Source organism: Lepidothrix coronata, unplaced genomic scaffold (genome assembly GCF_001604755.1).
Source record: "Lepidothrix coronata isolate B3197 unplaced genomic scaffold, Lepidothrix_coronata-1.0 Scaffold92, whole genome shotgun sequence".
Lineage (NCBI taxonomy): Eukaryota > Metazoa > Chordata > Aves > Passeriformes > Pipridae > Lepidothrix > Lepidothrix coronata.
The window spans coordinates 2,301,517-2,325,649 of record NW_016690272.1 but is presented as its reverse complement, the minus strand read 5'-3'; the positions used below and the strand labels follow the sequence as shown (position 1 = coordinate 2,325,649).

The 24,133-nt window shown below is 42.3% G+C and overlaps 1 protein-coding gene across 3 annotated transcripts; it reads left to right on the top strand.

Annotated features, from left to right (window-relative positions):
* The first annotated feature begins 125 nt into the window (after nucleotides 1–125).
* PUS10 (pseudouridylate synthase 10) lies at nucleotides 126–23,590 on the top strand. 3 transcript variants are annotated; one of them, XM_017821850.1, is made up of 18 exons: nucleotides 126–197; nucleotides 1,817–1,953; nucleotides 3,128–3,394; nucleotides 4,945–5,031; nucleotides 9,264–9,298; nucleotides 10,081–10,192; nucleotides 11,536–11,597; nucleotides 13,975–14,020; nucleotides 15,702–15,766; nucleotides 16,132–16,217; nucleotides 17,957–18,082; nucleotides 18,884–18,940; nucleotides 19,824–19,900; nucleotides 19,991–20,046; nucleotides 20,172–20,289; nucleotides 21,347–21,489; nucleotides 22,183–22,282; nucleotides 22,815–23,590. In XM_017821850.1, the coding sequence occupies exons 1-18, from the start codon at nucleotides 146–148 to the stop codon at nucleotides 22,851–22,853; spliced, it is 1,665 nt and encodes a 554-aa protein (XP_017677339.1). In that variant the 5' UTR covers nucleotides 126–145; the 3' UTR covers nucleotides 22,854–23,590. The 3 variants fall into 3 exon arrangements, with proteins under 3 accessions (XP_017677339.1, XP_017677340.1, XP_017677341.1); XM_017821851.1 differs by lacking the exon at nucleotides 126–197 and adding an exon at nucleotides 457–838; XM_017821852.1 differs by lacking the exons at nucleotides 126–197; nucleotides 1,817–1,953 and adding an exon at nucleotides 3,875–4,003 and having other exon boundaries at nucleotides 3,298–3,394.
* Nucleotides 23,591–24,133: the final 543 nt, after the last annotated feature.

Below are 24,133 nucleotides of genomic sequence, written 5' to 3'. Positions count from 1 at the left end.
CTCCGCTTCGGGCTCGCTCGGTTCCGCTTCGGCCCCACTCGGCCCCTATCGGTAGGCACCGCCCGCCGCCAGGCGTCAGGTGGGAGCGCCGAGCTGTTCGCCCAGCGGCCCCGCGGGCACGACGCCCCGCCGCGCCGGCCGAGCGATGCGCTCTGCAGAGCAGCTGAGCGAGCCTGTGCCGGGCCGCGGAGCGAGCGGTGAGCGAGGGGAGCGGGACGGGGAATGGGATGGGGATGGGAATGGGAATGGTAACGGGAACGGCGTCTCCGGCCTGCGAGGGGGTCGGCCATGTGCTGAGCGGGCCCCGTTTGTCCTCATCCCTCCGTCTCAGCCCGTGCGCGGCGCCTCAGTGGGGGGGTAATGGGATCTCCTCAGCCCTGAGGGGTCGGGGGTCCCGACCTCCCCCAAATCCTGAGGTTTCGGGCTGGAATGGGGGTACTGAGCTGCTCTCCCTCAGATATGCTCTGAAAGTGCTGAGCTCCCTCTCCCAGCCTTGAGATGTTGGGCCAGGCTGGGGGTGCTGAACCTCCCCAAAGATTCCACCTCCTTCCCCCTCCTCCTTGCCCCAAAACATCCCCAATATCACCACATTTGTCCTGATGTGTCAAACAATGCCAATATTTAACTCTCATAAAGGTGAACTGGCAGTTTTACCTAAAAGCCTGTTTGTTCGTGTTTGCTGTTTCTTGCTGAAAGGGGATTTGAAGTTTTCCAGGTAGCCCTTGGGTTTTTACAGCTTTCCATAAGGAATCCAAATCCAGGACAAAAAAAATCGTCGAATTAATAACTCTTCCCATGCTGTAGAGGTTTTTCCACGGCTCCAGTATTTCTGTGCCAGGTGCTTCTGAGCAGGATTGGATATTAAATTTCAAAGAGACACTGGAGGAAGGATCTGTTAAGGTTTCCCAAGAGCCAAACCACACCAGGTCAGAGGGATCCCCCAAACCCAGAAATAATTGGAGACAGGAGCACTTGGCAGAGGAATGTGCCCTGCACACACGGATTTTCCTGTGGCACCTGTTTATTCCTGCTCTGGGTGACAATGGACTAATTGAACCTGTGGTTATTCCTATGTGCTCCTGAAGTTCCCTAGTGAGCAGCTCACTGGGAATCTCTCGTTTTCCATATTTTTCAAAAAATGCTGAGGGTTCTATCCCATTATTACATTTTGGCCTGTTCTAAAGGGTGGAAAAAATGACAGGAAACCAAAGTAGCCATAATATCTTAGGGAGAAAAAAAAGTATTATGAGATTTCTCACAAAAACATGAGTCCTATGTTGGGATGGGAAATAAGAAATCTTTAAAAATTGCAGGGGCCAATGGATAGAAAAGGCTTCCTTTGCCTTTAGGGCTTTTGTGGCAAAAGGGGCTGGCATATGTTGTTTGAGGCTTTTTTCCCCCCTTGTGATTTTAACACACTGATTCTTTAGGCTCTGCGATTTTTGGGAGGAATTTCCATTTTAAATTGGGCTTAAGATGTTTTAGATCCACCCTCCTTCATTCAGTAAAGATTAACATGTCATGTAATGCACTCTATCCAACATAAAACTGGGCAGAAGCTCAGCATTCCCTTGTCAGAACTCTTGAATTCAGGTTTTTCTAGGAAAAACCTTGGAAGTACAGAAGCTTTTCCCCTGGTCAGTGGTGGTTTGGGGTTGGTCTCCCACTTCTCTTGTGCCTGTGATTTAAAACAAACACGTGTCCTAAACTTTCTTTAGAGGACCAAAAAAAATCCAGTTATTTTAAATCCAGTTAAATTGCTGAACTGTGTTTATTCTAAGCTTTATTTTTTTTCCTTTTCTTTTTGGAATTTTAGGATTCCCCAGCATGTCTTCACTAACAGAGAAGGACAGACCAATTGTTCAGCTCTTGCTCAACACTGGCACTTGCCCACGATGTATTTTGAGGTTCTGCTGTGTGGGATCACAGACCCTTTACAGACATCCAGACAAGGTTTGGCCTTTGTATTCCTGGTTAGAATGTGGGAGCACATGGATGCAGTGCCCTTTCCACTACCCTGGAGGAACCAGCTGTGCTCCAAGCAGTTTTGCCTCATTCTTCCTTCAGTAGAATTGGTAGTGGGATGCACCTGAAGAATTGCAGGACACAGGTTAAGGATAAAGCTTCCTTTTTCACTCAGTCAAACACAGTGTCATTACACATCCTTTTTAGCTGACCTTAGTGCTGAAATGCAGTGTTGTTTTAATTTTTCCTGGCTGTGCATAGTCTTTCTTGCCTTCTTTCTTATGCTTGGAACTCCTCGACTTGGTTTTGGCTCTTTGCTTTTTCTCTGTGTTGGTTCTTTGAGACCTGTCTCAGACATCTCCATTTGCTTGCTCTAATCCCTTCTCTTCATGCTGGTGTCTGTCTTGAGCTTTGTTCAAGTTAAGACTCCCCAGAATTCATTTCTAACATTTTTCTTCCCTGTCCTTGTCCATTTTCTATCAGTTATTTGAGGAGTGTTCATTCTGTGTGCCATTTTTTTATTCTTTTGCATCTCTACCTGATTTTCCCGTGAGTTACAACATCACAGTAACTGCTGACTTTCTTACTGAAGACATTTTAATAAATCCTTCTTTCTGAACTGTGTCTTTATCTCTTATCCTTCCAGAAATTCAGAGACAAGCAGGTTCTTCTCCCTCCTCACCAGCACATCCTCTTTAGTTTTGAGTTCTTAGGTTCTTACTCTGTGTATTTAATTTCACCCCCAACCTGTATCTGCTCTTATTTTCTTTTTATGCCATACTAACCAGCTCTCTTCCTGGGCTAATGGAGTTAGAGAAATTAAATTCTAATCTAATCTAAATGAGAAGAAGGCACTAAATGTCTATTTTCATGGAATAGCAATGAGGCAAAAATAAATGTGTTTCTGCAAGACAGGTCTGGAAAACGTTTTCGCTCTTGGATGGTAAATGAGTCTGTTGAGCAACAGTTTCTCTGGAAATTTCTGGTTTTAGAAAAATGCAGCTTGGAGCTGTTTAATTGTGTCTTCAAGATGTCTTTGGGAATAAATTCCAAGTTGTTAATTACATAAACTAAGGCTCAGCTGGAATGCTTAGTACTGCTTTATGGAATTGTGTTTGTTCAAGAGATAAAAACAACAGAATGATTCCTGTGTTTTTGTTAGGATTTGATGAAGGATTTAGAAGACTTCCTGAAAAAGAATCAAGAAGAAGAAGGCACAGTTTGTTTGGAGGTGGTTGACCCACCTTGTAAGAGGATCAGACTTGAAGACACCGAAGAAGGTCCCGAGGATCTGAACCACAACGGAGCCCTCCCGCGGATTCCTTCGGAGAACGACGGGAACGCTGCAGTGGAGAGCTCTGCTGGGAAGGTTTGCAACGTGTGTTTGGGAATCCTTCAGGAGTTCTGCCAGGCTGACTTTGTTAAAAGGGTAAATCCCTGTTCTTAGTCTTTTGGGGTCCTTTTTCTGGAGCTTGTCTATGTCGGGGCCCACAGTGTAGAGCTGATGGTTAAAACCCCATGCAATTTTGGGGTGGTGTTTTTTTTTTTAAAGGTATATTTTCTCTTTCTTTTGAAAGGAAAAAAAAAAAACAAAAGACAAACCAAAACATTTACCTGTTTTGAGTATTTGAAGTGTAGGTGGCACCATCCCACTCCATGCTGCTCCTGGGCAGTGTTTGCACACCTGTAACATCTGTGTTGGCACCAGATTTTGCCCAGGCTTTATCATAGTGTCACTTCTTTAAAAAAAAACAGCAGTGCAGGTGCAATGGAATGACTGCAGGGAGCACACTTCCCTAAGAAAAGGATTAACTCATTCATGGTTACATGAATTTAGGAGATAAACCTGAGGTCCCAAGGAAAACCTCAGTGTGAATAGTGACCTCTCTTCACTTTTTTTATGTGACAGGAAAACGAGGAGTCATCAGCTGCTGTTCTCTTAACTCCATGTTTCTAGTACAGCATGAACCTGTCTTTATGAAGGAATAATATTTAGAGAGCCACAGAGGAAGAAGATGTTTTGGTGATACAACAGATTGTGGGTATAATAGAGGAAATGAGAGTTAGGAGAAACATCACCTCTGAGCACTCAGACTGCTCATGTGACAAACTGAAATATCAGCTGGAAAACTCCCACCTGCATTTGAGATGTTTAACAGGGTTTTAATAGGAAAGAATTTGGTTTAATAGCATGTATGTATCTAAAAATGGGACTAAACAGAAAGCAGAGTATATGGTTTCTGTTGCAGTGCATTATGTTTCTTTTTTGTTGCCATGGGCAGAATATGTATCTTTGTACAGAAACACTTGTTTCTGAGTTACTCCCTTCAGTAGCAAGGGAAGATCTGGCAGAACTTGTTAAGGCACTGCAAAACCTAATTATTTTATGTGTAAAGATGCTGATTTCACCTTGAAAGCTCAGAATTCCTCTCTAACATTCCCCAGAATCACTGACATTTTGGATGACTTCTCCATTTGTGTTGACATCTTTGCCATCAGTTCTCACTGGCCCACTTTAAAATGTTAGATGTGTCTTTGGAATCCTATTTCAAACAGGATTTTTCACAAGGAATTGATGCTGTGGATACCTGTTTGTTCCTGTCTTGTCCCAGGATCTTAGACATTTTTATTGTCCTAGAATTAATTTATCACTGCCATGAAGGAAGATGCTCGGAGTTGGCTATTCTTGTCTTTGGTCACTGTGGTGTAGATTTTTGGACACAGATTTCAATATACAATTGGTCTTGGCTTTCAAATAGTGAATTTGGTTATTTCGTAGCCATAAGGGTACAGTTTATTAGTAACTTTTTTCTTAACAGAACAAAGAAGCTTATATTTCACTGAGTGATTAGTGATTACTCTGGTTTGGATGTTCAGCATCTCTCTGAATGTGTGTTAATGTGGATTAACAGTGACTGAGTAAAAAATATCAACTCAGTGCCATTGCTGTGGTTTAATATTAAACTCCTTCTCTTCCAGGTGTGCCAAAAAGTTAATTCTGCTGACTACCAGTTCACTAGTTTTGTATTTTCTGTGTCACTCCCCCCCCAGCTCTCTGTTAGGGAGGTAAGTAACTTAAATAACTTCAACACATATTAAACAAAGTAACTGTGGAATGTACAAGCTGGAGGTGGTTTGATTTTTAATTGTTACTGTTTAAAAAAAAAACCAAAACCACATGCTGGAAGTGAAATCTGCTCTCCCCTTCCTTGTGGGTGAGTATTGTTTTAATTAACAAAGGGTCTGAGTCACTCTGGTTTCCAGTTAGCCCAGGAGTTATTTTACAGCTGAAATCCTGAAAGGACTTTGTTTAAACCCTCAGTGTATTGTTCCCTTTGGATGCCAGCCCTGTGGATCTTCCAGAGGTGGAACTGCACAGCTGGTGCCTTTCCAGAAATAAATGGTAATTGGTAGTGCAGAATACAACCAGAGGAATTTCAGGATGAACTTTTAAGTGTTCAGCATTTTAAATGATGGGAAAATAAACATTTTAATAATCACCCAGCTTGGGCATTGTTGGAAGTCTAGATTTGTAAATCTGAAGCTGTGAAACTACTGATTTTTATGGCAATTTTAATCAAACTCAAATTGCTTACATTTCATTCATTTAATTACAGTGGATAGTAATAATATGAAAGAGTGTATACCCTGGTAATTTTTTTTAATTGAGGGATAATATTAAGCATAATATAACTTGATCAATAAAGCCCCAATTTTTGCTTAGTTGTCAGATGTTTTTACAACGTTCCCCTGCTTTCTGATATGAAAAGGTGCAAAAATAGTGTTCTAAAAGGCAACATGTAAATTTTTATGATAGATGCTGTGGCAAGATGTGATAGAAGCTTCAGTGGAGGTGGCAGAAAGAAATGTAGATTGTCTTGGATTTATATATAAACTTGTGGTGAGGTCTCTTCTGATCCCACACAGTTTGACTGTTAAATAATTACTACACTTTTAGTGGTGATTTGTGCTCTGAGTTCTGGCATTTTGGGCAAATGCCAGTGTGATAGGAATCATATATTCTGCTCCTAAATCTTCTTGAACATAAGATTCTCTATTTCTCATCTTAAATTGAGCATAATTGTTGTGTTTGCTTGGTCTGCCACCACCTCTGGTAAAATAAGACCAGAGCAAATCGCTTTGTGCTTTCTGGCTGGCTGAACTGCCCTTATTGCCATTTGATCTTGTGCTCATCCAATATGTCCACAAAAAGCACTTTCAGGTAAGGTGAGTGTGTGTATGCACGTGTGTGTGTGCCTGGGGTGCTCTGACTTACCCCAGCTTTGTGCCTGGTGGAAGCTGAGATGTTCAAAAGGCACCTGGTGTTTGCCGGGGAGCCTCGGTAGAGGGTGGTGTTGCACTGCAGTTCAGGTGAGGGATGTTCTCACAACTGTCCTTGTGTTCAAGCAAACCAACAGTCCTGCGGTGCCTGGGACAGCCAAGGGAATAAAAGTTGTGCCGTGGGGCCAGAAATGAAGAGATGGAGTGAAATGAGTGAGTAGGAAGCTCCCAAACCACATCTGTTCTCTTTGGAAGCAGTTCGGGTTCGACTGGGAGAAGGTTTGCATCAGGAAGTTCCTGCTGTCCATTCCATTCCATCCCTTCAATCTTGCCAAGTGCTAAATCAGCTTTTTGTGTGCTCCAGCTGCAGGGGTGGGAGTGGGTGATGGTGGAGGAAGAACTTTGAAAATCATGGAGGTTTATTTACCACCTGTCTGTTCATCACTTTAAAAAAAATATTGTTAAAAAAAATAATTGGTAAAAACAGTCCCTGTTCTACAGTTAGAGAAAAGCAGCAATATGATATGTCCAAATGTCTGAAAATATCAAAATCTAATATCAAAATATCTCTAAATACTCCCTGTTGAAAAGAAGTTGTATGTTAAATCCTGCTTTTAATTCTTGGAACTGCTCTGTGCGAGAACATGTGGAATCTTATCCTAAAAGGACACCCAAAGACAACCTCCCTCCCACTGCCCTTTGTGACACAGAGATTTTCTCCAACGTATTTTTAACCAAAGAAATCAGAAACTGCCTTTTAATGTTACCTCCAACTCATTTAATGATGAGAGTTGTCATCCTGCCAAGGATAAAAATGTACTGGAGGAGCTGAAGAAGAGCGGGACATAAAATTTCCATTTGCACGGTATTTGTATCTGGGATGCACAGGAGCCTCTTTCCACAAGCAGGATATTTGCTTGGAATAAATCATAAATACAGGAGTCCCAAGTTTATGTCAGACAGCTCTATTAGAATATGAAGTGAGTGGTGCCCTTCAGAAGGGTGACTGAGCTCTGTGTGTTGCCTCAGTCCTGATCCATCATCCCGGTGCTCGCTCCAAGGACACGGATGCAAATAACATCTGCAGCCATCGCTCCCTGTAGGACTGGCTGTACCTCATCCTGGAATTCCCCATCTCCGAGCTCTTTTCTAATCGAGTGGAACAATGCTGGGGCTGGGACTGCAACTGTTGCCACCGTGATCCCTCAGCCAGCAGCACGATAATATCCTGCAGCTTGGAATCGATACAGTGCCCGAGCTCCTGGATTTCAGGGATGGGTTTGCTGCTCGGCATTGCCCTGCAGGCTTGAGCTCTGTAATGAGCATTTGGCATTTTCAAACCACTCCACAAACATGAAGTAATTAGGAAGTAGAGGGATCTGATCCCCTGCTTCACGTGCAGCTGGGACAAAGTAGAGAGAGGGGTTTTGGAATTTGGGATCTTTTTGGCCCCTGTGCTCTCAGTACCCTCATCTGTTGTGTCCTCTTAACTGAAGGGGAAAAGCTAATTTCTTTAATTCTCTTTCAACTCGGAAGTCAAGAGAGAGGAGGTGAAATTTTAGCAGAGCTGCTCACAGGCAGAAGTTTTGTCTGTGTTATAGTTGTACCCCTGGAAAAAAATGAAAAGGAGTGAGATGAGCCACCCTATTGAGCACCAAACTTACTCCAAATCAAGGTGTGGCCGAGCCTTTTAAACTGCTGATTTCTAGGCCCTGCTCTGCGGTTGTCAAATTCTCTGGTTCAGAGTTACGTTCAAGGAATTTCGAGTGGAAGCTATTTTTGTTTATGGTTTTATCTGGGTTATTATGCAAACAAGATGACAATATGCTGGGAGTGAATCAGCCTTACTCACCCTGTCTGCAGCTGTGGGATAATGAATCACTGGATTGGAGCAAACACAGTTCCGTCAGTACAACTGCATTTGTGGGTTTGTGTATCATGGACCTAACAGAGTTCATGTCCTCTCTCTGCCATCCCTTTTTTTTTGGGGTCCCTTTACCCTTTTAGATGTACCAAAGGAAGGATAAGAGACTTTTGGGGTTTTTTTTTGATTGAGTTCCTCTCTCAGCATGTAAAAGAGATCTATGGTGTGGTTCCTTCTGTTGTTGCTTCATCATAGGAAGTTTTGAGGGGATTTTTTCTCTTTTTATTAGTTGCTTCTTATTCATTGTTAGTGAACTCGAGTGTTTGTACTAAAAGCTCCCTCTGATTTCTGGAATTATTCCTTCAGTCCCATATTCAGCCTGTCTCCTAAGCTAAGTGGTGTGCTTTAAATAAGTGAGCAACTCTCAGACTTTGTAATTACTGTAAGACCAATTATGCCTTTTATTTTGTCTTTTTTATAATGGATGATAACTGAATTTGGGGGTTTATTAATTTCTATGTTAATCAGTTTTCATGTACAATTTATTTAGACAGTTGCTTTTGCATTTTCTCTGTGTGGTAAATAACTAATTACTTAAGCTAATTATGGTAAACAACTAATTACTTAAGTCTTTTTCTAGAAATGAATTTTTATATTCAGATTTAGATATAAATACATTTAGATTTCTTATCTATATATAGATATATCTCTATATAAATATTTAATTATGTATTATTATATTTTATTGTATATATTTTCTTATGTCTCTATAGTGTATGATTTATTAATTATATAGATGTAAAATTATATCTATATATTAATATAGGTATAAATAGATATAAATGTTTTCTAGATATAATGTTTTTCTACATATAAAGCAAGTTCCAAAGTGTTTGATGAAACCTGATCTTTGTTTTTTTTAAAGCCAGGTAGGATTTGAGGTGAAGAGCAAAGTGATGTCTTACAGATAAAACAAACACCAGTTCCATCTTTCCACTTCTGAAGCAAAAGCTACATTAAATTCTTAATACTTCCCTTTTGTCCTGAGTTTTTAAAACAGTTTTCCTCCTGAAATTGTTGGGAGTTTTGAGCCTTAATTTCACTTGCTTTTATTTCTCTTCTCTCTTCTCCCTGGGTGTGGCTGTGACTCCAGAGGGCTGCTTGGCTGGGGGTGAAGCAGGAGATGAGGTGAGTGGTGGCTTTTGGAGCTCCCATCCCACTTCTACCAGCTCTAGGGAAAAGAGAGCCACTCCTACTGTTTTCCAGTGCAGTAGAAATTAAAAACTCCTTAATGCAGAAAATGCTAACCAAGAAATTAATGTTGTAGTTTCGAGGTCAGGACAGTTGCTTTCACATCAAGGTGCTTCTGCTCACACTTGTGGAATATTAGACTCACTTCCTACGTCCTTGGCCAAGATTTTAATTTACTTTGTACCTTCAAAATTAATCATAAGGAAATTCAGAATGGGGAGGTGCTGTCATTTTATTCATTTTTTAAAATTATTAATTCATTTTTCATCGTCCTTCCTTTTGCTGTCTGACAAGAACTCTTTCTGTAGACACCATTTCTCTTTGTAAATAACGAGCGGCCAAGAAGTTGATTTTATAGTCCTGAAGTGAATTTTATAGTCCCAATTTACCTGGTGCTTACAAAGAATAAGATGGCAGCTGTTTTTAATGTGGTTTTTATATTTTTATGCGGTTTGACCTTAATTGGTGTTTCTGATCTCTTTTGCTCTGTAAGTTCCCAAACGAGTGGTTTGAAATACATCTCTCTTTCTCATCTCTGGATGAGAAGGACTTTTGCAACTACCAAGAAGCTCTGGCATCAGTTTCCTCCTTTTTCACAGGAAAAAAAAAAAAGAATGTTTTACTTGGCACTAGTTACTTAAGTTCCTCTTGAAATATTCTATGTCGTGTATCTGCCTTTGACAGATCCCTGTGCAAGTTATTATTTCTTTGTGATTCAGGAATCTGGGCCTTTCCTTGGAAAAGGATGACATTGTTCAGCTGAAGGAAGCTTATAAGTGGATTATCCACCCCCAGTTGGCGGAAGAGTTGGGTGTTCCTGCTGATGGAAAGGTTTTGTATAAATAAGAAAACACTTTTTTCTCTGTTTTGGGTTTTTTTTTTCATGTATGTCTGTGTATATATATATATATTTATACACTTAACACATATGGAAAAAATAAAAATATATCCTTTTTCCTTATTAATAGAAAATAAAGTTGCATTGCTCTTATAATCACTGTAGGGAGAAGAAGGGGGCAAAATTCTTTTAACCAGAGATCTCCAAGTCAATCCTGAGGGAATACCTGCAATACCCCTAAGCAGGCAGTAGAAATATTTTTCCAAACTGTTTTCAACTTGCAGATTCTGACTTATACTCTTACAATATTTCTGAAATGCATTGACTGAGCATGACACTGAGATCTGCCAGACAAATTCAGAAGCACCAGCATCCTGAATGTTAAAATTTCTGCAACCGTGGCTAAAATTCCTGCTGGGGACAAGGCAGTCTGCAGGTTTTACTTGTCACCAGCCAAAGGGCTGACCCCGGGACTGGACTCTCAGTATTCTTAGTCTTTATGTTGATTTGTCTGCTTGCATAATAATTACAGATTGTCTTTTCCCAGGAGTGCTAATTGAAAGCATCCCTTTTGTCTTAGTGAATCAGAAATCGCTCTGAAGATGATCCAAGAAAAAATAAACTTCTTACCTACCAAGTTGGCAAAAGCTCTCCAACACTTGAGCCCTGAGCCACTGCAGACATCCCTGTGCCATAAAAGTTGCTTTTCCAGCGCTCTTTATCTACGAGGCACTTGAATATTAGCCAATCTTTTCAATAGCCCTCTTGAGGTGTTCTGGTGTCTGAATAACAGAAGTAATGAGTGTTGTTTGCCCAAGGCCAAGGAGGGAATTGGGGGTAGAATTGAGATTACACTGGAGTTCCTGGGCTAGCTGTCAATCCATGAGGACACAGCTGCCTTTCCTTGCCCCAAGGCCATCCAGTCATTGCAAAGGAAGCCCCTGACAAAATTTTACCGTGGTGACCTCAGGGTTTTTATCTTTATTCCACACTCTCCCAGAAGGCTGCTGGAGTTTAGTGACCGTAATAGGCTTGGAGCACAGGCTGCCCCTGACTCAGCCCCCCCGGTGTGAGGGTGTGTGGGTCACTCCTGGCTCTGAAGTGCTCTCAGACAATCTTTGGTGACTTCAGAAATGCAAATGCTACTGTGGCAAACGTTTGAAAGTCTTTAGATGGAGAATAAATGGGTCATTATCTCTTTTCTCTCTCTCTCTTTACTGTTTTCTTTTTTTTGTTTGTTTTTTTTTGCTTGAGAATATCCTCCCTGTTTGTTAAAAAAACCCACCACTATTACCGCCTTCTCTTCTTTATTTTCTTTTTTTTTTTTTTAATTTAGAGTTTGTTTGAAGTCAGCGTGGTCTTTGCTCACCCAGAGACAGACGAGGAGTGCCGTTTCCTGTAAGTTTGATATAAATAACAAAAGATCTTTATCTAAATATTGTGCAACGTTGTTGGTTTGGATTTGTTGCAGATGCAGGTGTTTATAAACTAGGACGGGGCCTGCATCTAAACTTCCTCGTGCCCACAGAAAGTTGCAGAGCTTGAAGTTACATCATCTCTGGTTAATTCAGTGTTCTAATGCCAATAAACAAAGTCATCCAGGATTTTGATTGGAACTGGAAGGAGAACGTTGGGATAAGTTGTCCAGTTCCAGCCCTTTTCAAAGTCATTCCCTGGATCATTTTAAAAAAAACAAATTCAAACCACATGAGGGACTCTTTTGAGGTCATGCTTAGGTTTTCCTGCTCTTGTAGGAGACACAGATGGGAGGGAAGGCTTGGAAATGTGTTAATCCAATTTAGCTGGTTGATTAAAACAAACAGAAGTTTTGGCCTGGCCCTGTGGGGCATCTGCTGTACACAAAGAAGCAAAATATTTCTGTGAATTTAGCTGCCACTTCATCTGATTTCTCAAAATCTGTGGTATATTGTGGATAATTAGGTTCACTCTTCCTGTTTGCTGATGCTTCCTGGAAAACCTCAGTTTCACTCAGTTAACTTGCACCTGCTGCAGTTAAAATCTGAGCAGAGAAAGAGGTTTGGCAGAGATGTCTCCGTTGAACAGCGAATTAATTTCTTGAGACCCGAGATTCCTTTTGCAGCCTTTATATATTTCCCTGATTTTGGGGAGGGGGGTGAGGGAATGCTTGCTTGGAGATGGACCAGGCATTAGGAACAACGATTACCAGTGTTTGCTGAACATCTTTCCTTTCCAGCTTCTTCAACACTGGGCAAAAGAGGGAGAAAATTGCAGCCCCAAACCACAGTTCTAAATAATGGTACCTGCAATCCTGTAAAAACAAGTGTTTCTGGATCCTGCACCCTTTTGTTCTTATTTATTTAGTTTTACTCCATCAGTTCTTGTTCTCTGTAGTGCTCTTCCTTCCTCTGAAACCTCTCCACTCCTATTTCCAGCCCATTCTTCCATCCTTTTTGTGGCATTTCAGAAGGATGGATGTGGAGCACTTTAATGTGCCAGTGCTAGTGCTGTAGAGGTGAGCACTGTAAGGAGGCTCCATTCCACATTCCAATTACTCAGGTTTCTTCCCTGTGACCTGACAATATCCCTCTATTTGCCTTCTCTTTTTAGGACACTTAAACACCAATTAAGGTTTGAGACACTTTCCTGAAGTAACAGCGCATTAATTTAATTACAGAGTCATTTCTGAGGTGTCAAGGCATCCCGCAAATGTGAGAGGCTGGCTCTGGGCATGTTCTGAGGCAGTGCTTTGGTTTTGATGTAAATATGGGAAATTTGGCAATTGTCACGGTAGTAGTGACACTCTTGGGTTTTATGGAAGCAAAGCAGGACTTTGTCTCGACCTGGAGAGACACTCAATCCCACTTTTGGATGGGATTTCCAAGTATGGCACCTGCAGTTCCTCGTGTCTCAAGCTGTTCCCACTCAGCTGTGTGAAGAGTAGGTGAGCTGAAATGACCCTTGGTTGCTCATGGAACATTGAACTGGATCTTGCTGGTTCACATTTGGAGATTTATGTTTAAGGGTAAGGCCATCCTGAAATTTTGGAAGAGGGCATTTGTGTTGCACACCGGCCTGGGAAGCAAGAGCTGCTTCCTCCGAGTCCAAAAGAGTTACAGAGGTTTTGAGAAGCACCAGCAAGAAATGATAAATTGGGTTGTAGGTTAGAAAACATCTCTGGCTTCATACATAGAAATCCAGAAATCCTCCTGCCTGCATACATAGAAATCCATTAATAGGAACAGCAACTTCCTCTGCAGTACCAAGAAAAGTGTTTCCCTGACCTGGCTTTCGCTTTCGTGAAACAACCAAGAGTTTCCTTTTGAAGAGGCAAAACACCAATGGTGTTGAACACCTGGGGTTACTTTTTTGGTGGTACACTGAATTTTCCCATCCAGAAGGGGTGGTTTGAGTCTGGAGTTTGTAGTGGGCATTGTGGAAGAGCAGCGAGCACAGATTTCAAGATCGCAGCAAATCTTGCACAGAACGAAAATATTAATCGTACCCTTTATCGAGAAAGATTGGAAAGGACTGAAAGCTAAACTTGTTGTGTGCTTTTCCACGTGTTTGTGTTGGTCAGGGCAGAAGAGACTTGCACCTTTTCGTCCAGGGATTCTCTCTGGATCAAGCAATGCACATCTTGCACTGTTTGTGGTTTAGGATTAAGTGAATTTTAAACTCTTGGAAGCGAGACCTTGGATATTGGTACAAAACCCATTTCCGTGCTGTGTTTGTGAGTCTGTCTGTTTATTTCTTTTTCTTAAGAGTAGCAGCTAATTTTCATTTCTGCATTTAGAGCCACAACCTGTCCAGACTGTTTCAAACCAGCAAAGAACAAACAGGTAAGATCTCACCTTTTCTGTATTTCTTTTTTGACATCCAGAATTTCACAGCAGTGGCTACAACAAAGAACTTACCTGGGTATTCAGTCAGCGTTTAATGTCTGGTTTCCCTTCATCAGAAATCTCTCTAGTTTTCAGCTGTCTGAAAAATAAAGTTGGCTCCTTTATTCACTTCACATTTCTCACCTTAAGAAAACTGAGAGCTTGGTGCTTTTCTTCAGGTCGCGCATCCTCCAGGCCATAATTTTAGGAATGGTCTCTGTAAATACCTCCCTTAAGAACGAGGAATTTGATTGTCATTGTTAAAAGTAGCATAAAAGATGATCCTCTAGCTCTCTGTGGGTGAAACAGTTCAGATGAGGCACATTGTGAAGATGAGACTCTGCAGCCAAAAGGGAGTTACGTGATCACGCTGCAGTTCCCGTGTCCTCTGATGTGACTGAAAGCCATGAAATGGGCAGGATGGTTTTATCCTTCTGCCTCTGGAGGAGGGGAGGGAAGAAAAGGGACCTTGCCACTTGTTGCAGGCCCTGAGCACACACACAATCATTGATGGAAAAGAGGATATGAGGGATAAAAAACCAGTTGGAGAGAAGCCGATGTAAGTAGGACAGTTGATGTGATCAGAGGGAGAACAAGTGACTTCTATCAGAAGCCATTGCAAGGCCTTTTATTCTTCCTGGAGAAGAGTCTACCAACGTTTGGCAGAGGCAGGAACTGAGCCAGGAATTCTGCTTGCTCTACTCCACCTGAGCAATAAATGCAAGTCTTTTTTTTCAGAAGGGTTGTATTGTTATAACTCACCGCTTGCTGCATTGCTTCCCTTGAAAAAGGGGCAAATCCCACATGAGGAGCCAAACCAGAAGGGCCTGGCTGTTAAAACCACACAGGCAACAAAATGTGGGGGAATCTAAAGCAAAAATGAAGAGCCATGAGAGGTTTGTCCTCACAAAGAAGCTGTGCTTGAAGCTTCAAGGGCTGTGTTAGTCAGAGGAGTGGGGTAAGAACTGGGTTCTGAGGGAAAATTTCTGTGCCATCTGCTCTAGATAGTTATTTAAACCTGCTGCCACTTTAAGGGTTTTCCAGTTCATCTGTTCTATGAGGAAGAGAAGTGCTATTAGCTCTGATTTATGCTTAGAAGGACAAAGAGCAGCTTTCCTGAAGGCACCCAGGAACTCTGTGTTAGAGCAGAGACTTGAATTGTCCCAAACAATGCCCCCCAGTATTTTCAGCTTCTTTCCCCAAATCCCCAGTCCAGTTTGCAGAAAAGACACCCTTAAATTGGAAATCCAGCAGCCAGGGGACTGGGAGGAGAGGCTGAGGAACCTGGACTTCTTCATGTGGAAGGTTCTTCTCTTGGCAAGGAGAAAGCTTTTGGGAGGACCCAAATCAACTTTTGAACTTCGGCACCAGATGCCTCCTCAACAGGCTTATTTGCAGAACTAGCTGCCTGCTGTCACTGAGATAAAAGCTGGGGCTTAACTCTTGAAAAAGAAGGTGATTTAGGTTTCTGGTCATGGATTTAGGATTCTGGTTTTAAACCAGTTTGCAAATTTGGATCTGGGCTCCCAAGTGAAAAAGCTCAACACTGTGTATATTTTAGTGCTTTTTTTTCTCCCTTAGGCATATCCTTTCTCTGTTTTTCTTAGTTCTTGACTCATTTTTTTATTTCACTGTGCAGTCTGTTTTCACCAGAATGGCAGTTATAAAAGCCCTAGAGAAGATAAAAGAAGAGGATTTTCTCAAGTAAGTCTATACTGAAACTAGTTCTTAGTATTGTGCTTCTGTATAGAATTAGGATGAGGAGGAAAATATTCTGTGGGTAAGCAGTGGTAGGGTGTCTATAAAAGAACTTTTGGTTGTTTATATTCTGATGGTTTACTGGTTAAAATGTGTTTTCTGTTCTTCTTTTAATCAAGGATTATTTTGAACCTTAGAGTTTGTAAGATAAGCAAGACTTCTGCCCATATTTCCAAAATGTCAGGAGTTGAGTTTTAATTAAACACCAAGAGCTGTAATATGGTAGAAATCACACACAGTGAGAAGCCATCATGTTTTGGTATTACTAGTAATTTTTTTTTTACTCTTTTTTTTTTTTTTTTTTAATACAGGCATTTTCCATGTCCTCCAAGTTCACCAAAGAACCTGTGTGATGCTCTGGAAATTCAGTGCAATAACGGTGCAGTTTTTGTGGCTGGTAAGGTGATGAATTTATTTGCTGCTGTGTCATCTTGAACAGAACTTTCTAACACTGCCATGAGAACCAGAGATTCTTCTGTTTGTAAATTCCTGTAGTTAAGTGTAAGAGGCAAAGAAACAAATCCAGCTCTATCCAAGAGTGGGTGGGTTTGAAAGGGGAAGGAAATGACAGATCCCCTCTTTATCACCTGCCTGCAGGAGCATCTGCCCTTCTCCCAGGCCTGTGTATAAACAACTTATTTAAACACATGCAAGCAGATTAAAAAAACCCCAACCTGTAATTTAAATCCAACACACTGTGTTTAAAAGGATGATAAAAATCCTGGCTACAGGAAAATGGAAAATGAAAAGAAATGCACAAGTGAGTGGCAGGTTGGTTGATGTTCTACACATACCCCTTTTTTTTTTTTTTAATTACTGATTAGACAGATTTTGGGAATTCAAGATACCCAGTTCCTTTTAGCCTTTTCCAAACACACTGTTTTATTTTAGGTTGCTTTGTTGGATGGTTTTATCAGAATCCATCTGTATGAAGAACAAGAGGGTTTGCTTTCTGCATGTCAGTTAATATTGGCTTTGTGATTTACAGTTTATATCTTGCTACAACAACAACAACAACAACAAATAATCCAGGCAGGATTTTTTTTTAATTTTCAAAGAAATAAATCCAAAATGGGATTTATTGAGCACAGAGCAGTTATTTTGTTATTATTAAATGAGACGGGATCTTAATTAGCAAGCACAGTTTCAGAGTTAGCGTTGCCCTCTTGACCTTCCCTTTGGTGTTCAGTGATCACTCCCCACCTCAACTTAGGGGTTGTTTTTTTTTGAGGATTCAGGAGCTGTCAAACCGAGAAACACCTTCTGTGTGTTTTTTTTTTAAAAAAACCTCCTCTTGTTCAGATCAAGAGTTAAAATTCTTATCTTGTTCTCCTTTTTCCATTTTATGGAAGGAGAATTTAGCAGTGAGAAGCTGCCTGTGAACGGTGAGTCACCTCCTTTCCTTGCCCCAGTGAAACGGTTACTCAGTTTCCCCATTTGTTTGCGTGGCTTTTTCTGCAAGAAGGAAACATCGTTCAAGATAGGAAAATATGATACAACCCCCCCAAAAAACTCGAGGTGTCAGAGGCCCAGTGTAAAGCACAGAGCTGCTCTGAGCTCCTTTGCAAGGTTTCACACGAATGAGGCCCTTGCTTTTGGGAATATTTTTCACTTCTTACCAAACCTGTCCATAAAAAAAGGCTCCTGTTGGCCATCCAAGGCTTGTTCTTTGGTTGTAGCAGCCCTTGTGCCATGGAGGTGCCATGAGATCAGTCCAAGGATGCCAATCTCTTTACCTTCCTGACATTCCTCCTAGTTTATCGTGGGGATTTTCTGCTCCTCACGTGGTTTTCCTTGGGAGCCAAAGCATTTTAGTTTGGATTTGTCTCCTTAAGCCTTCAGAAAGTGGCAGGACTTGGCTTGGAACCTGAACTACTCCATACAGGAGGGTTATCCCTGAAGGTGGGACTGCAGCAACAGGCTCTCCAAGCCCACCTTTAAGTGGGCTGTCCTGGATACTGGAATTCTTCTGGATGCGGCCACAAGCATTCCGTAGTGCTGCTGGAATTCTCTTCCACAAAACGAGTTTGAGCCTGGAAAGTCATTTCCACAAAGCTCCAATGAAGGTTAAATGGGTTAAAAACTTTTGTCCCTTGGTTTAGAGGGATTACAGCTAACTCAGCTCTTTTTTTACAGGAAGGTACAACAAATATTCCAGGAATTTACCTCAGACCCCCTGGATTATTGATGGGGAGAGGAAGCTGGAATCTTCAGTGGAAGAACTAATTTCAGAGCACCTCATGGCCGAATTCAAAGCAGACAGTAAGTATTTAGGAGATCTCTTACCAGACATATTTTTCATCACTGCTAGAAGATTTTTCAGAAGAGTTTTCTCAGCACCCACCCACTTAATCCAAGAGTGTGAGGGGAAAAAAGCTATTATTTCTTTATCCCTCTCTTATCCTTCCAAGTCAAAGCTTGTAAACTTTTTTTTTAGCTGTGATCTGTGAGTAATTAGGTCCTTTTATCCTGCTAAAGTAGCTCCTCAGTTCATCTGATGATGCAAATACGCTGGTTTCATGTATAGCAGGGTTTTTGCCCCACCAACCTTCTGATGGGCTGGTGATTCATAAAATGACTTGTATCAAGGAGGTTTTTTGCCACCAGCATTTTGTAACATCTGCCTGGCTTTCAAGCCCTTCGTGTCTCTTACCTCGATTCATTTCTTTTCTTCAGTGCACATAATGCTTATCCAGGGATTATCCAGATGAAATAATCACTGCCCGTTGCTTGTGGAATTAAAAACAACAGAAAGCCCAAGGAAAAATTGCATTAAATATCAGTTTGGAGAACACCCTCCTGCTTCCCTCTCCTCTCCTCCCAGTGGATGTGTTACTCTGGTTGGAGTATCTCATTCAGGCCAAGGAACTGGGAGTGCTCATCAAAAAACTTGTGAATAGACAGTAATATCCCAGATTTGTCCCTGAAGTGTCTGTAAAGGCAACTCTTGGAAGCAGCTTTTGCAAACAAGTTTAGAAAGACGTTATTTCACCTTTTAAAGCTGTAGAGGGTATGAAAAATGTAAAATAAAAATGTCGCCTGCCTTGTTTAAATCTGTTACAGGCTTTAATTTTTCTTCCTCTGGAAGAGAAGATGTGGATGTGAGGACACTAGGAAATGGTAAGGCTTGGAAAATCCCTTGTGAAACACAGAAACTAAGTGGTTGTGTGAGCTGTTTTAATGGATCTTGCTGAATGCTAAGGCAGGCTTTGAAATTTTATCTCAGAAACATTTTAGTGATATTTATATATTTATTCCCAAAGACCAAACGCCGTCTCAGTGGCCTTGGCTGCGTGGAAAGGCAGAGCTGGTTGAGAGTGTTTGATTTTATTCACTTCCTGCTTTGAAGCCATTTCTGTCAGACTCATTCCTGTCTTGTTTGCTGTTGGATCCTTCTAATTCCCTCACTGTCCCTGTGGAGTAGGGGGAGCCTTATTTTCTTTTTCAGCTTGGGTCCTTTGGAAAGGTCAAGCTGCTTTCCAATATGCTGGAGCTGCTGCAGCCAAAGGAGGAGGGCAAGAAAAAGTAAAAATGAGCAATTCCATGTTTCAGTTGCTGTCTGATTGCTGTGGCTCCTGGCATTGCTTGTGCTGGGGATTGTCCCTGGCCCCGAGCAGAGAGAGAACAACTCTGGCAACAGATGTTGAGCTGAGGGAGCAGGGATTTAACATCCTCTTGCACCTGGGCATTGCTGTAGGTGACAGAAAATAAGCTAATTAACTTTTTTCTTATTTTATTTTTTAATTAGCACAGACTTGTACCAGAAGTCTTCTGGGAAGTCATAATTTGCACTCGCTGCCGAAACTGGGCTTTAGTAGCCAAAAAAAAAAAAGTCCCTCGTTTCTTCTCCTTCCATCTGATGCCACATCCCTAAACCCACAAGTCCTGTCCCTGTTTGTCCTAACAGCAGCCAGGCTTCACACCTCCCAGCCTTCCTGTGTAAATTCCCGTGTTCATTTAGAACACTCATGTTTTTGTGTTTTATGGCTGTGCCTGATGCCAGGAAGGCCCTTTGCAATCGAGCTGGTGAATCCTCGCAGGATCCACTTCACCGCCGAGGAAATGAAGAGGCTGCAGCAGGTAAATCATTTGCACCTCACGGAGCCCGTGGAGCACGTGCTGCCTCTCCAACCCAGCAGCTCTAACTGGTTCCTTTTGAAAATATCACAGGCAATTAATAACTCTTCAGACAAAATCCAGGTTCGAGACCTGCAGCTCGTCACCAGGTCAGTATTTCCCAGCGCTGCCGAGGGGTTTCAGGGCGACACTTTGGGACTTGTGCAAGTGGTCTTGCTCACAGCCTGGGATAATTATGCTTGTGTTAAGTGAGTCACTAGTTTCTCTTGTGCAGGGAGGCAATTGGTCGTATGAAGGAAGGTGAGGAGGAGAAGACAAAGACCTACAGTGCCTTAATATGGACGGACAAAGCGATCCAGAGGGAAGACATCGCGCTCCTGGATGATATCAAGGTATCAGGAGCTCTTGTTGCTGATTTAAATAGTACCTGTTCTGGTGCCCCGGGGAAGAGTTAAATACTCTTAAATACTATAATATCTCTTCCTCTGTGTTTGGTTTTTTTTATCAGGGTTTGTCTTGTTGTAGGGACTTCCATACCACCTTTTTTTTCCTTCACCACAGTCATCCAAGCAGGACAGCTGCCCAACTGTTGGCCAGGCCAACAAACACTTGTGTAATGTTCACCTTCCAGGACACCAAATAATCCAAATTAGTGGGTGGGAGAGGAGGAAACCTGGCACCTGCACCCCTTCCTTTACCTTACACACTGTTTTGTGTAAGCAGAAGTGGCAGAGCTTTTGTTCTGCTCTACAGCCGCTCTCCCGCAGCCACAACAATTCCAAGTTGGAAGTGCCTGTGACAAAGAGTGGTAAGAGGCCTTAGGAAGGCTCAGCACACTCTGGAATGAGAACTTTCTCCAGATGTTGGGCTGATGGAGAAGTGGGTTCAGTTTTTGTTGTGCTGCACCATTTCCTACAGCTCTTCCCTGTGAACTCCAAGCAAGTGCTCACAGCTCAGGGAGACAACTGTTGTCTTTTCCTGGAGCTTCCCTCAATCCTGAAAAGTTGCCTTTCAAACTGCTGCATCTCCTTTGGGAAGGGAGTGGGGAATGAACTTCTGAAAAGACTGTTCTGAGATCTAATCTCATTTCAGGGGCTTTTTTTCCCTCACTTTTATTTCTAGGGGGTTGGCTGTAGTTTAGACAAAGCATTTTGTGGGTGGGATTTTTTTTTTTTCCCTGATTTGCCCTGAGGCTCTCGGCGAGCTGCTAAATCCTGGAGTCATTCCAGCAAAGGGCTATGGAGATTTCAAGGTTATTCCTCTGTATTTGTGATTCCATTAGTTTGTGTTCGCGCGAGGCCTCGGAGGTGGCTGTCCTTTCTCCTTCGATAAACTTGGAAAAAATGAGTCCTGTCTCAAGCTTACTCAAAAAGATGGGATTGGTTCACAACACTTGTGACTCTCCTACAGGCTGTTCAGTGTGTTACATTTCACTCTCTCTTGTGGCAGGAATTAAAACTGGACCAGAAGACCCCTCTCCGTGTTCTGCACCGGCGGCCCCTGGCCGTGCGCTGCCGGATCATCCACACCATGAGCTCCGAGTACATCGACGAGCACCATTTCCGCCTGCACCTCAAGACTCAGGCAGGGACGTATCCTTGGCTGCCCTGGCACCAAACAGCTCCTGATTGGAGTCACTTGGCTGCCCTGGCACCAAACAGCTCCTGACTGGAGTCACTGGGATCACGGGAAGTTCCCTGCTCGGATCCCTGCGGTGTTTTGGAATCCCTGCTCTCCAGCAGTCGTGTGTTGCTGCAGGATCTTTGCTTTTATACGGCACAATTCCACACCGAGGTTTTCATTCCAAAATGGCTCCTGTGTGTGTGGAGTTCTGTGTTGACCACTCACAGAATTACAGAGTATTCTGCGTTGGAAGGGACCCACAGGGACCATCGAGTCCAATACCCTGATAGTTTAAATGCATGTGACAGCCATAAAAATGTCCTGGTTAAAAATACACTTTCTTAATTTAACTGATAACTTCTCACCTTGGAAAATCAGCTTTTCTGCAATATTGAATGCACTTCAATGCAGACTGTGGGTTGCTGCTACTTAAAAGTTAAGAGTTTTGTCATAAAGTCACCCCTCACCTTGGAATAAATCAGAAAATAAAGGTCAGTGGTGCAGTTTTTGGCACTAGAGGCAGAAGCCAGGAATTAGGAGTTCTTTTAAAGCTTAACAAGATGTTAACTAAAAACTGGCTTAAGAGTAAAAAAAACACCTTTTTTCCCCCCCTTTTGCTTTCTTTGCTGTAAAATCCACCTCTCCTTAGCCAGTGTTTCCAGCTACATTAAAGAATTTGTGCATGGAGACTTTGGAAGAACAAAGCCCAATATTGGGTCCCTCCTGAACAGAACTGCTGACATTCTGGAGCTGGATGTGGAAGTAAGTTGTTTGCTATTTATCCTTCCTGGAAATTACTAAGGGAGTGGAATTTTTGAGGTGCTTTCCATGGAATTGCTCCAAGTGGATCAACATTCCTTAGCACAGTTAATAGAAAAATTAATATTAATACAAGACCAGTGGTTTGTCCCACACTGCCACACGTGCCGGGCTTCCTCTTCCAAATTTGTGTCAGGGAGGGGTGGGAGGACACATCATGAATTTATAACACTAGTTATCAGCTTATCCTTGCTTAGATTTGGGGACAGGTGATGGTGGTTTTCTACTCAAGCACCACCCAATACCTGAATATTTCTGTGCCATCCATCCACTCGTGGTTTGTTTTCACACCGTGATGGCCCAGCTGCAGGATGGGGAGAAGCTGGAGACAGTTCACGTTCCTAACAAACGGTTCTGGGCACTTTGGAAACGCAGCCCAACATCCAGGGATGCTGCAGAAGGAGTTGTGACTCTTTTGATATGTGTAAAATATCAGCTCTGGTGATTTTGCCTTTTTTTCCCTCCCCTTTCCTAGTCTGTTGACGTCGACTGGCCTCCGACCCTGGATAACTGACTTCCCAAGGGATGAGGAAGCAGCAGCTCATGACCAAACACTGTGCAGTGTTTCAGCCTGGGTGCAAAGGGTTTCCATGGAACACTTGGATCATGTTGATCTGCCAAAGGATACCCTGACTTTGAATCTACTTTGAACACTCTGGACCAGGTAGTGTTGGTTCAGTCTCTGGCCTTACTTTAATTTCTTCCGTGCATAAAAAGATTTTGGGAAGCCAGTGCATTCCTGATAAATTATAGTTAAAGATAACCCTCCCTCAAGTCAGATTTCTTTTGAAACTCTTTTTATATTGGATGCTCTCCTTATCTGGATGCAGGTAGCACCGGGTTACCTGAAATCCCAACTCTTTCTGAGCACTGTTCCTGCAGGAAATCCCAAAAGCCAGGGAGACTGAAGCCAGCAGGACAGTGCTGGAGCAAGTCTCCCTGCTGGCTGCTTTTTGGTCAGGGTTAGTTTTAGAGATGGGCAAATTTATCTCACAAAGGGCGAAAACATTTTTCAGAGGAAACCTTTGCACTTAAAACCAAGTTTTTCTAATTTAAAAACATGGGCGACACTTCCTAGAAACAACAGCTGGGGCCTCGTGAGCCCTCCAGCCTGGCCACAGTCCTCTCCAGGAGCAGGAATTCCCCAGTGAGTCACCATATATAAAAAGATTGGGAACTCCTGGCAGTGGTGCATGATGGGGATCTAAAGAAAAACAGGAATACCAAAGAATCTCAAAGTGCAGGCAGACACAAAACCTACCTGAGGATGTTGGAATCCAGAGACAGGGATTAAAAAGCTTTGATTTAGCAGCATAATACAATTTTTCTAACACCCTCACCTTGGATGGATGCCTGGAAGACTTAAACTTGCCTGGGATAGGGAAGATCTGAGGTTTGTAATTTGCTTATTTTAAATGTTTCCTACTAAGCACCACCTACATCTTTAGGAAGAGTCACTTTTACACCTGCATCATGTTAATCCATTAGGGAAGATGCTTCCCTGAAGTACAGAAGAGAGTTAAACTATCAGCAAGAAATTAAGGATTGGAATTTAAGGGCTCTTCATTAATTAACATTTTGGAAATAAAGAGCATAATATTTGCCAAGACCAACCACTGTTTGGGGACAGGGAGAATGGCTGGGATGTCTTCCCTTTAATTCAGTGGTGCCAGGACCTCAGACCAGAACAGCTGCATGAGAACTTGAGCTGGAGGCTCTATAACTGTTCATAAATACATTTTTAAGGAGCTCCTAAAAAAATCATCTTGAAAAATTCTGCGCTGCCTGTGCTGT